The sequence below is a fragment of the Mobula hypostoma genome, chromosome 7 (assembly GCF_963921235.1).
Source record: "Mobula hypostoma chromosome 7, sMobHyp1.1, whole genome shotgun sequence".
Lineage (NCBI taxonomy): Eukaryota > Metazoa > Chordata > Chondrichthyes > Myliobatiformes > Myliobatidae > Mobula > Mobula hypostoma.
Window position 1 is genome coordinate 179431493 of NC_086103.1, and position 13002 is coordinate 179444494.

The 13002-nt window shown below is 42.6% G+C and overlaps 1 protein-coding gene across 3 annotated transcripts in view; it reads right to left on the reverse strand.

Annotated features, from left to right (window-relative positions):
- myo7aa (myosin VIIAa) overlaps positions 1-13002 on the reverse strand; it is a 286417-nt gene that overhangs the window by 188802 nt on the left and 84613 nt on the right. For 2 of the 3 annotated variants that reach the window (XM_063054639.1, XM_063054638.1), the window contains exon 1: positions 9574-10062. The exons of the other annotated variant lie outside the window; for it this stretch is intronic. In XM_063054639.1, coding sequence (XP_062910709.1) covers positions 9574-9684 — 111 coding nt within the window. In that variant the 5' untranslated portion in view covers positions 9685-10062. Of the gene's footprint in view, positions 1-9573; positions 10063-13002 lie in introns of those variants that run through there. 3 annotated transcript variants of the gene reach the window in all.

Consider the following 13002-nt stretch of genomic DNA (forward strand, 5'->3'; position numbering starts at 1 on the left):
CTTTTTAAACTATTCAGTTGTTGATTTACTCTCGTCTTTCTGATCATTGTCTTATTGCCTTATCAAACTTCCATTAAGCTTTAGGTGACGGACCACTACCAGCCTAAAGTCGTCAAACACTCCTCATATGTTAACCCCTTCATTCCTGGAATCATCTGCATGAACCTCCTCTGGACTCTGTCCAATGACAACATATCCTTTCTGAGATATGGGGCCCAAAACTGTTGACAATACTCCAAGTGCAGCCTGGCTAGTGTCTTATAAAGCCTCAGTATTATCTTCCTGCTTTTAAATTCTATTCCCGTTGATACAAATGCCAATATTGCACTTGCCTTCTTTGCTAAAGAGTCAACCTGTAAATTAACCTGTTGGGAGTCTTGCACGAGGACTCCCAAGTCCCTCTGCACCTCTGATGTTTGAGCCTTCTCCCCATTTAGATAATATTCTGCACTACTGCTCCTTTTACCAAAATGCATTATCATACATTTCCCAAAACTGTATTCCAGCTGTCACTTTTTTCCCCATTCTTTCAAGTTGTCCAAGTCCTGCTACAATCACATTGCTTCCTCAGTACTACCTACCCCTCCACCTATATTCATATCATCCACAAACTTTGCCACAAAGCCATTAATTCCATTATTTAATTCATTGACAACAATGTGAGAGTAGCAGTCCCAATACTGACCCCTGAGAAACACCACTAGTCACCGGCAGCCAACCAGAAAAGGCCCCTTTTATTGACACTCCCTGCCTCCTGCCTATCAGCCATTCCTCTATTCATGCCAGTATCTTTCCTGTAACGCTATAGGATTTTTTATCTTGTTAAGTAGCCTCATATGCGACACCTTATCAAATGCCTTCTGACACTCCAAGTAAACCATATCCACTGCCTCTCCTTTGTCCACCCTGTTTGCTACTTCCTCAAAGAACTCTAATAGATTTGTCAGGCAAGATTTCCCTTTACAGAAACCATACTGACTTTGACTTATTTTATCGTTAGTCTCCAAGTACCCTGAAACCCCATCCTTAATAATAGACTCCAGCAATGTCCCAACCACTGAGGTTAGGTTAACTGGCCTATAATTTCCTTTCTTTTGTCTTCCTCCCTTCTTAAAAGAGTGGAGTGATATTTTCAGTCTTATAGTCCTCCAGAACCATAGCCGAATTAAGTGATTCTTGATAGATCATGACCACTGCATCTGTTATCCCTTCAGCAATCTCTCTCAGGACTCTGGGACGCAGTCCATCTGGTCCTGTTAACTTATCCACCTTGAGTCCTTTCAGTTTGCCTAGCACTTTTTCCTTTGTAATAGTAATGACACTCACTCCTGCTCCCCAAGACTCACGGACCTCTGGCACACTGCTAGTGTCTTCCACAGTGAAGACAGATGCAAAGCGCTCATTAAGTTCATCTGCCATTTTTGTCCCCCATTACTACCTCAGCAGCACCATTTTCCAGTGTTCCGATATCAACTCTCACATCAGTTTTACTCTTCATATAACTGAAAAAAATATTTTCAGTATCCTGCTTCATATTATTGGCTGGTTTACCCTCATATTTCTCCTCTTATAGCTTTCTTACTTACCTTTTGCTGGATTCTAAAAGCTTCCCAATAATCCAACTTCCCATTCACTTTGCTACCTTATATGCCTTTTCGTTGGCTTTTATGCAGTCCTTAATTTCCCTTGTCAGCCACGGTTGCCCAGCCCTGCCATTTGAGAACATCTTTTCCTGTGGGACATATCTATCCTGCACCATGTGAACTATTCCCAGAAACTTCAGCCGTCTCTGCTCTGCCATCATCCCCGACAGCACTGTTCTATACATTCTGATATTAAATGAAACTATAGAACTATCCTTGATTCTGTAGCAAAAAAGCAGTGTCCATCACTGAGAACCCACACCATCCAGGCCATGCTCACCTCTCGCTGCTGCCAAGAGGAATATGGTACAGTTACCCCAGGACTCACGCCATCAGGTTCAGGAACAGTTATTATCTTTCAACCATCAGGCTCTTGAACCAGAGGGGATAATTGCACTGAACTTCACTTGCCCCAACACTGAAATGTTCCCACAACCTACTGACTCACCTTCAAGGACCCTTCATCTCATGTTCTCAATATCTATTGCTTCCTTATTTATTATTTCTTTTTTCATCTTTCTTTTTGTATTTGCACAGTTTTTTTTTCTGCACATTGTCCTTTTGGGTGTGGTCTTCCATCGATTCTATTGTGTTTCTTCTATTTACTCTGAATGACCACAAGAAGGTGAATCTCAGGGTTGGATATGGTGAAATGTACGTACTTTGATAATAAATTTACTTTGAACTTAGCTCGCACTCTCTAATCCAGGCAACATTCTGGAGAAACTCTTCTGTAATGGCGTGACTAGAAATGCACGGAATACTCCAGATACAGAATTTTAAATACAAATCTCATATTAAAGGAAACTCTACACAGCCTGGCTTGGGTTTCCTGACACAGCCAAGAACAGTGCAACCAGCAAAGTGGAGTAGAAATAGTCGCAATTAAATTAATTGTCTTTAGTTTCAAAACAGTGGAGGGTGAAATTGATCCTCTTCTGCTTGTATTAGACACACACTCAGTGGCCACTTTATCTTTATATCTTTGTACCTGACAAAGTGGCCACTGAGCTCATGTTCATGGTCTTCTGCTGCTGCAGCCCACCCACTTCAAGGTTCTGCATGTTGAGCTTTCAGAGATGCTCTTCTGCACACCATTGTTGTAACGTGTGGCTAATTGAGTTACTGCCACCTTCCTGTCAGCTTGAACCAGTCTGGCCATTCTCCTCTGACCTCACATCACCCACAGAACTGCTGCACATTGGAATTTTTTGTACCATTCTCTGTAAACTGACTGTCGTGTGTGAAAATCTGCCATGGCCAAAGTTACTTAGATCCCATTTCTTCCCCATTCTGACGTTTGCTCTGAACCTCTTGACCGTGTCTGCATGCTTTTATGTGTTGTGTTGCTGCCACATGATTGGCTGATTAGATATTTGCAATAATAAGATGTACCTAATACAGTGGCCACTGTACATGTTATGTTACATTAACTCTTATGATATTTGCTTCTATCAACTCTAAATTTTTGGAGCTTAGAAAAATAAAAATAAAAAAAATAGAAAAATAGAGGGCTATAGATAAGCCTAGTAATTTCTAATGTAGGGACATGCTCGGCACAACTTTGTGGGCTGAAGGGCCTGTATTGTGCTGTAGGTTTTCTATGTTTCTAATTTTTTTTCATGCAACATCTACACCAACCCTTCAGCTTATGACAAACACAAGCAATTAAATAGAGTACTGTAGGTAATGCAAGATGATCTTTTCCCATGTGTAGGTTTCCTCTCATATGATTAAGGATTTTGTTTTTAAAATGAACAATGACTTGCAAACTTGTATACAAGAGAAATTAAAGCTGTTCATTGTGGTCATGTTACAGAGCCATAGAACAGATCTCTGAAACAGGCCCTTCAGCCCATCAAGTTGGTGCTAAACTGTTATTCTGCCTAGTCTCATCAACCCACATCTGGTCCATTGCCCTCCATACCCCTCCTATCAATGCGAGTTATGTAGGTTCTAAAACTGCTAGTCAAAACTGCCTGACAGATTACCAGTATCAGCCTACCCTTCATCACACAGACACAGAAACAATAAAAAGGCATGAAGGTTCCTGCCCAACCTGCTCATGGGCTGTTTGCTCCACTCATATCAGGGAGGAGGCTACATAGCATCCACGCCAGGACCACCAGACTCAAAAACAGTTACTTTCCCCAAGCAGTAAGGCTGATCAACACCCCCAACCACCACTACTCCACCCCACCACACCCCCAACCACCACTACTTTATTGTTTCCTGTCAGAGTCACCTTAAGTACAGACACTCCTGTGCCTAGTGTCACTCTATATACAATGTATACAAGCTATCTTATATGTAACCGGGTGACCGTCGGACCTTACTCAGTATCGTTAAGGTTGTACTTGGGCATCCATCCAGGTAATGCTAGAATAGTTGTCTGTGCCTTTAAGGGAGACTGTGATGTCATTACGCACGCGCAGGATAGTGGGGCGACAATTTTGTTTCTGCTGAAGATGCTGGTGGAGCATTCGAAATGGGTTCCTCCCAGAGTGTGCTAGGCATGGTGAGGAAAGCGTTTCTTGAGTAAATGACTCAACGCTGGATCGCATGGCTTGGGCAAAGTTCCTCACCATCCAAGTGGGATTGCCACTACCGTATTAGCTCTGGTATTTTTTTTATACTGCATATGCAATTCTGTCCATGCACAAGGGTGTGGATCAAAAGTTAAACTGAGATTGTAACGGCAAGAACTGGTTGTAAATTTGTTTGTTTTGTTTCGCAACCCTCTTCTGGCACTTAAACACCTTTCTTTCTTTCTTTTTCAATCTTTTTATTAATTTCATAACATAGAAACAAAACATAACAAGAATACAAATAGTAGGAGATATATTGTTACACTTAAGTAATTATAAGACCAAATAGTATAAATAAACAAAGCTCCCAATCGTGTAAAAATAACAATGAATACAAAGCAAAAGAAAACTGAAAAAAAATCATGAAAAAGAAAAAAAAATAGAAAAAAAACCCCCATTCCCCCCAAAAAAAACTAAACAGAATTAGTCAACTAAACTAAAAGACTTGGGCAATACTAACAACTTAAAAATGGGAAAAAAGAAAACCTTAGTGTCAACGACTCCATTCCTCTCAACCAGCAGTACAGAGAAATAAAACAAGTTTGGAAATGATCAAATTACATCAAATGAAGACGCTGAATGAATGGCCTCCAAGTTTTTTCAAATCTAATGGAAGGGTCATAAACCGCACTTCTAATTTTTTCCAAATTCAAACACACCATAGTTTGTGAAAACCGATGAAATACAGTAGGAGGGTTAACCTCTTTCCAATTCAACAGACTTAAACACCTAAAACAGATAAAGGAATTAAAACCCGAAAAAGTATTTGTTGTCCTGAGTGTGTACTTATCCCGAGGCTACATATATATTTATATTGTTGTATTTTTTATTATTATTTTTTTATATTAATGCATTTATTTGTGCTGTATCAGATCTGGAGTAACAATTATCTTACTCTCCTTTACACATGACATTAACCCATCTTCAATCTTGAACCCAAACTTCTCTTAAATGTTGCAATGCCCAAGTGCCAGACATGGCCTTTGATGATAGTTCAAATTCCAACTTCAGGTAACCTTCACCTTCAGTGTCTGCCCCACTCCCTTCCAATCAAACTTGGGTGGCCCTGGTTTTGTTCCCTTCCCATATCACCTTCAAGACACCCATCATCCCAGTTCTATTCATCTTCCACCCACACATTTCACCCACTGGCTCAACACTCTCCCCAAGCTGGTTCCATCGGCCCTTTATCTCTTCAATAATAAGCACAAGAGGTTCTACAGATGCTAGAAATCCAGAGCAACACCCACAAAATGCTGGAAGATCTCATCAGGTTGGGCAGTATCTTTGGAGAGGAATAAATAAGGTTGAGACCCTTCATCATGACTGGAAAAGAAGGGAGAAGAAGCCAGATTAAGAAGGGTGGGGGGGAGGGAGGAGAAATGTACAAGTTGGCAGGTGATAGGTGAGACCAGGTGAGGGGAAAAGTGGGTCAGTAGGGAAGGGGGCACATGGCACGAGAAGCTGCAAGGAAATAGGTGGGAAAGGTAAAGGGCTGAAGGAATCTTATAGCAGAGGAAAGGGAAGGAATAGGGGGACTAGAGGGAGGTGATGGGTAGGAAAGAGGAGATAAAAGGGGAGCAAGAACAGAGAATGGAATGAGAGAAAGAGGGTGGGGAGAAGTGATAGGAAGTTAGAGAAATTGATAATCATGATATCAAGTTTGAGGCTACCCAGATGAAATATGAGGTGCTGCCTCTCCAACCCAAGAGTGGTTTCATTAGGACTGTAGAAGTGGCAGAATAGGAATGAGAAGTAGCATTAAATTTGGTGGTCATCAGGAAACCCCATGTTTGTGGCATTTGGAGTGGTTGCATGGGGAGTATCAGATACAGTAGATGACTCCAACAGATTTGCAGACTCTCCCCTAATGTTTCTACTTATCACTTAGAGTTCAGTACTGGTAGCCCTTTTTGTTCCTGCTGATCACCCTCTAGTAGCTGTCTCCAACCTTATCAATACCTACCCAAATCACTCCATGAGTCTCTTCTTTCTCTCTGTCTCCATCTAAACCACCTGCCTCTATCTCCCAATTCCAGAGTCGAGCTGACCATCATCTCTCACGGCTCTTCAGTCCACTAATCACCTCTGGCTCATCTCACCACGCCCCCTTCTCCTCTTTGTACTGACCATCTCCCCTCTTAGCGCTGGTGCTGGGTTTCAATCTGAAACGGTGATAACTCCTCTCCTGCATAGATTCTACTCAGCCTTCTTCCAGCTCATTCGTTACTTCGTCTTGCAGGATCTGTAGCTGTTAGTGCAATGCGTCGGGGTTCAATTCTTGCTGGCCTCCACAGGGATTTTCTACCTTACCCCTGTGACTGCATGGGTTTCCTCCGGGTGCTCTGGTTTCCTCCCACATTCCAAAGACCTACAGGTAAGTGTTAGTGAGTTGTGGGCATGCTACGTTGGTGCCAGAAGTGTGGTGACACTTGCAGGCTAACCAGCAAAATACTTGCTGCTTCGATTTGACAGAAACACCATGTTTCCATGTGCACATGACAGATAAAGCGAATCTTTAAGAACTTTAATTTTTAAATTGTGTCTCTTCAGTTCCAGCTCTTTGCTCCTTGCGTAATGGGCACAGGATTCTGGAGGAACTCAACAGGTCAGACAGCGTCTATGGAGGGGAATAAACAGTCAACATTTCAGCCCAAGATCTTTCCGTGACCACTTCAGAGAAAAAAAAAACCTCTCAACTGCTCATCCTTTCCTCTCTAATCCAGGCAGTGTCCTGGTAAATCTCTGCATTATCTCTATATCCTTCCCATAATTAGGTGGCCAGAAATGAACACAATAATCCAAGTGTGGTCTAACTAGGATTTCATAGAGTTGCAACAGCACCTTACAGATCTTGAACTAAATCCCCCAACTATCAGAGGCCAGTACATAATACACCTTTCTAATCAACCTTGTAGATTGTAGATAGTGTGGTAAAGGCAACACATGGTGTATTTGCTCTCATTGGTCAGGACATGGTATACAAGAGTAAGGGAGGCAAGATACAGACACATAGATCATGGAAACACGTTCTTCAGCCTAAAGATGCAGCTGTATAAAACTTTAGTTAGGTCTCATTTGAGTACAAAACTGTCACATTACAGGAAGGACATAGGAATCCTTGTGCAGGATTCCCTGAAGGTTAATTTGCAGGTTGTGTTGGTGGTGAGGAAGGCAAGTGCAATGTTAGCATACATTTCAAGAGGTCTAGAATATAAAAGCAAGGATGTAATGTTGAGCCTTTACAAAGTATGGTGAAGCCTCTTATCTAAGAAAGGATGTGCTGAAACTGGAGAGGATTCAGAGGAGGTTCACGAGAATGATTCCAGGAATGAAAGCGTTACGAGGACTGATTGATGGCTCTGGGCCTATACTCACTGGAATTCAGAAGAAAGAGGGAAATCGCATTGAAACATATCGTATGTTGAAAGCCCTCAGAGGAGCGGAGGTAGACAGGATTGTTTTCTATGATGGGGGAGTCTTGGACCAGAGGGCACAGCCTCAGAATAGAGGGACGTTTATTTTGAACTGAGATGAGGAGGAACTTGGTTACCCAGAGAGTGATGAATCTGTGGAATTTGTTGTCACAGGCAACTGTGGAAGCCTAGTCACTGGTATATTTATAGTGATAGACTCTTGTTAGTCAGGGTGGGAAGGGAGGAGATTGGGGCTGAAAGGGAAATGGATCTGCCATGATAAAATGGCTTTGCAGACTCAAGCCAAATGGCCCAATTCAGCTCCTGTGTGTTATGGAAGCTTTTGAATGGGTACAGAAGAGGTTCACCAGGGTGCCTACATTAGAGGGCATGACCTGTAAGGAGAGGTTGGACATATTTGAACTACTTTCTCTGGAGTAGAGGTCAAAAGGGGACTCAAAGGCTGATAAGATGAGAGTCATAAGAAAGAAAGGGGTGGACAATCAGAATCTTTTCCCCCAGGGTGGAAATGTTAAACACTAGACTTGTATTTAAGATGAGAGGGAAAAGGCTTGAAAGGTGATATGCAGAGCCTGATTCTTTTACACACTCAGCATGGAGAGTGCCTGGAACAGGCAACCAGAGATAGTGGTGGAAGATGGTATGATTGCACCATTTCAGAAGCTTTCAGATCGACAATATACATCATGTCCTTGATATTTATTGCTTATTTATTATTATTTTTCTTTTTGTATTTGCAGTTTGTCTTCTGCAGTCTGGCTGAGCACTCAAGTTGGGGGTTCTTTCATATCGTAATTCTTCCATAGATTTATTGAGTATGCCCACAAGAAAATGAATCTGAAGGTTGTATATGGCCACATACATGTACTTCAATAAATTTATTTTGAACTTTGATATAGAATATTTACAGGCAAAAGACGTTTAGTTTAATCCAGCATCATGTTCAGCACAGGCGTTGTGACCTGAAGAGCCTGGTCCTGTGTTGTTCAATGGGCTAAGCTTACAACCCTTTTTCATTCAAGTTTATTGTCCTACAACTGTATACATTTATACCACCAAACAAAACAATGTTCCTCTGGACTAGGAACACACAGTGCGTATAACACACACAACACATAACGTAATATTACGACAAATAAATTAACGAATAATAAAATACATTCCAGAAGACTCCACAATCTCCTTCAGCCCAGGAGCACCACAGGGATGTGCGCTTAGCCGGCTGCTTTGTTCACTTTACCCCTATGACTGAGTGGCAAAGTACAGCTCCAACACCATGAGAGTTAAAGGGCAAAAGTTTAGGGGTAACATGAGGGGGAACTTCTTTACTCAGAGAGTGGTAGCTGTGTGGAACGAGCTTCCAGCAGAAGTGGTTGAGGCAGGTTCGATGTTGTCGTTTAAAGATAAATTGGACAGATATATGGACAGGAAAGGAATGGAGGGTTATGGGCTGAGTGCAGGTCGGTGGGACTAAGTGAGAGTAAGAGTTCGGCACGGACTAGAAGGGCCGAGATGGCCTGTTTCCGTGCTGTAATTGTTATATGGTTATAAGACTGACATTTAGCACAAGGTGCATTTATTTCACAAGTTAAAAAGTAAACAGTATAATGCTACTGGTGCTTCATAAGCCTGGATGTTGGCAGGGAGTTCAGTAGTCTCAGTCTGGGAGAAGAAGCTGCTTCCCATCCTAAACGTCCTTGCCCCAGTGCTATGGTACCTTTGCCCAAAGGTAGCCAAGGTTCTCTCCCTACTGTCCCGCAATCTACTTGATCCCTTACCATCAGACAGGAGGCACCATAGTATTGCTTCATGCTCTTCTAAAAAGGCAACAAGACACAAAATAAGCTGTGAAACACAACAGACATTATTGGAGAATTTTTGTCCCCATGGACACACTGTACTTACTGGAAGCAATGTGTGCTGGTATTTGAACACTTGGTTGACATTACGTAGCAGTGCCCATTTTCCCTCATCTTTTTGATACACGTCACTGTCCACTCCTCTGCGCGTGTACATTTTCAGAAAGACTCCCCTTCTCCCTCCAGCTGATCCAAACTGCTGTTCCACACACCACTGTTTCAGGGTGAGACCAACATCATCAGTGGCTGAAAGGCAGAGCCAGCACACCAGACATCTTCAGCCGAGGACCTCCCATTCCAGAAAAAGATAATTGGTCGCAGGAACTCAGAAAAGCTTATTCCCAAATGTGACAACAGGAATACAGCACAATTTCTCTTCACATAACATCACGTTAGAGGGGTTTAAAAGCCAGGTAACTCATTCTTAACTTTCAGAAGTACTGAGTTCTGCAGCATTTAACCACACTGAGCCAAACTCAAAAGTGAGCTGTATTTCTCCCTTTGCTGCATATCTTTGCCTCTCTGTCCTCAGGGGATTTGCTGAATAAAGACCAAACCAGTCAGGTGGCTGAAGCAGTCTGTGACTTATAAACCAAACTCCAAATTGTAACTGGCACTCATTAATCCATTAAACACCACCACACAGCAAACATTCATGCATTAATGTAGGAACCCGATCGTAACAACCTTGAAGCCACTCTTGCCATCTGCCGTGGGAACCGAAGGAAGATGAGAGAGGCATTAATATACAAGGGAGCGATCCTGAGCTAATGATAAGAGCGCCGTGAATCATTTATAGCATCTGGTCTTTGGTGCTTCTCTTAATCAGAGTACGAACTTCTGAGGAATGAGTCAAAGGTTGCCAAAGGCCAACTTGCTCTTTGATCAAACCTTTGAGCATTGGTTATGGTCCAATAATTAATGCGCCAAGAATGAATGCAAAGTGTGTTCAATTCATAGAATTTACTCCCCAGCATTAAAATTTTAGATACAGTATTTCAATAGTATACTGCTGTCTACCCTATTACTGCTGGAAGGCAAATGGAGATAACGTGTTGAATGGAGTCGCATCCACCTTCCAGTACTCAATCCAATTCAAAGAAATCAGTCATAGAGCACTACAGTGCAGAAACAGGCCTTTCAGCCCATCTAGTCCATGCTGAACAGCTATTCTGCCTTGTTCCATTGACCCACACTGGGCCATAATCCTCCATACCTCTCCCATCCATGTACTTATCTAAACTTGTCTTAAATGTTACAGTCGAACCCATGTCTACCACACCTAGTAGCAATCATCTTCATCATGTGACTAACTCTGCACAGTCACTTTGTAACTCTGTCTCATGATTGCTCCTCTGTGGTCAAATTCTTATCCTCCAAACTCACCTATTTTCCCCTTTCAACCCCATTTTCCTGCCTTCTCCCCATAACCTTTTTTGCTCTTACTGATCAAGAACCCTTCATCCTCTGCTTCAAATATACCCAATGACTTCACCTCCATAGCAGTCTGTGGCAATAAATTCCACAAATTCACCATACTTTGGTTCATGAAATTACTCCTCATCTCTATTCTAAAGGGCTATCTTGTATTCTCTGGTCCTAGATGCTCCCACTATTAGAAACATCCTCTCCACATCCACTCTATCTGGGCCTTTCAATATTTGATAGGCTTCAATCGGATGTTGCCTCATTCTTTTGAACTCCAATGAGTACAGGCCCAGAGCCATCAAACAGACCTCATACATTAACCCGTTCACTCCCAGAATCATTCTCGTGAACCTCCCCTGAACCCTCTCCAATGTCAGCACATCCTTTCTTAAATCCGGAGCCCAAAACTGCTCACAATAATCCAAGTGCAGTTTGACCAATGCCTTCTAAAGCCTCAGCATTACATCCTTGCTCTTATATTCTGGTCCTCTTGCAATGAATGCTAACATTGTATTAACTGTGGGAGGTGAGGACCTTGATTAAATCACTGTTACTAAAGAGATAGCGATGAGCAAACTAGAGGGCCTGAAGGTAGACAAGTCCCCTGGTCCTGATGGGATGCATCCCAGGGTGCTGAGGGAATTGGCGGAGGTTATAGTAGACGCGCTGGTAATCATTGATCAAAACTCTCTAGACTCTGGGCAGGACCTGGCAGATTGGAAGACCGCAAATGTCTCAACACCTTTAAAAAAAAAAAGGGATGTAGGCAAAAGACGGGCAACTATAGGCCAGTTAGCTTAATATCTGTAGTTGGGAAAATGCCTGAAGTTGTCATTAAGGAAAAAATAGCACAACATTTAGAAAAGAGTGATTCCATTAGACAGACGCAGCATGGATTCAGAAAGGGCAGGTCCTGTTTGACAAACTTACTGGAGTTCTTTGAGGGCATAATGAGTGCAGTGGATAGAGGGGAACAGGTGGATGTCATATACTTGGATTTCCAGAAGGCGTTCGATATGGTGCTGCACAAGATACGGAAGCATGGAATCAGAGGAAGTGTATTGGCGTGGATAGTGGATTGGTTAACCAATAGAAGGCAGGGAGTTGGTATAAATGGGTGTTCTCCGGTTGACAGTCAGTGGTGAGTGGGGTGCTGCAGGGGTTGGTGCTGGGCCTGCAGCTGTTTACCATTTACATTGATGATTTGGAAGAGGGGACTGAGTGTAGCATAGCAAAATTTGCTGATAACACTAAACTGAGTGGAAAAGCAAATTGTACAGAGGATGTGGAGAGTCTGCAGAGGGATATAGATAGGTTAAGTGAGTGGGTCAAGGCCTGGCAGATGGAATACAACATTGGTAAATCTGAGATCATCCACTTTGGAAGGAATAATAGAAGAGCAGATTATTATTTAAATGGTGAAAGATTGCAGCAGGCTGTTGTGAAGAGGGACTTGGGAGTGCTTGTGCATGAATCACAAAAAATTGGCTTGCAGGTACAACAGGTTATTAAGAAGGCAAACGGAATGTTGGCCTTCATTGCTAGAAGGATTGAATTCAAGAGCAGGGAGGTCATGCTGCAACTATACAGGGTACTGATGAGGCCACACCTGGAGTACTGTGTGCAGTTCTGGTCTCCATACTTGAGGAAGGATATACTGGCTTTGGAGGCAGTGCAGAGGAGGTTCACCAGTTTGATTCCAGGGTGAAGGGGTTAACCTATGAGGAGAGATTGAGTTGCCTGGGATTATACTCTCTGGAATTCAGAAAAATGAGAGGGGATCTTATAGAAACATACAAAATTTTGTAAGGGATAGGTAAGATAGAAGTAGGGAAGTTGTTTCCATTGGTAGGTGAGACCAGAACTAGGGGACATTGCCTCAAGATTCAGGGGAGAAGGTTTAGGACGGAGATAAGGAGAAACTGTTTTTCCCAGAGAGTGGTGAATCTATGGAGTTCTCTGCCCAGGGAAGCAGTTGAGGCTTCTTCACCAGATATATTTACCTGGATGTGGGGGTAGAAGGGTGGGTTGGCAAGTTTGCAGATGA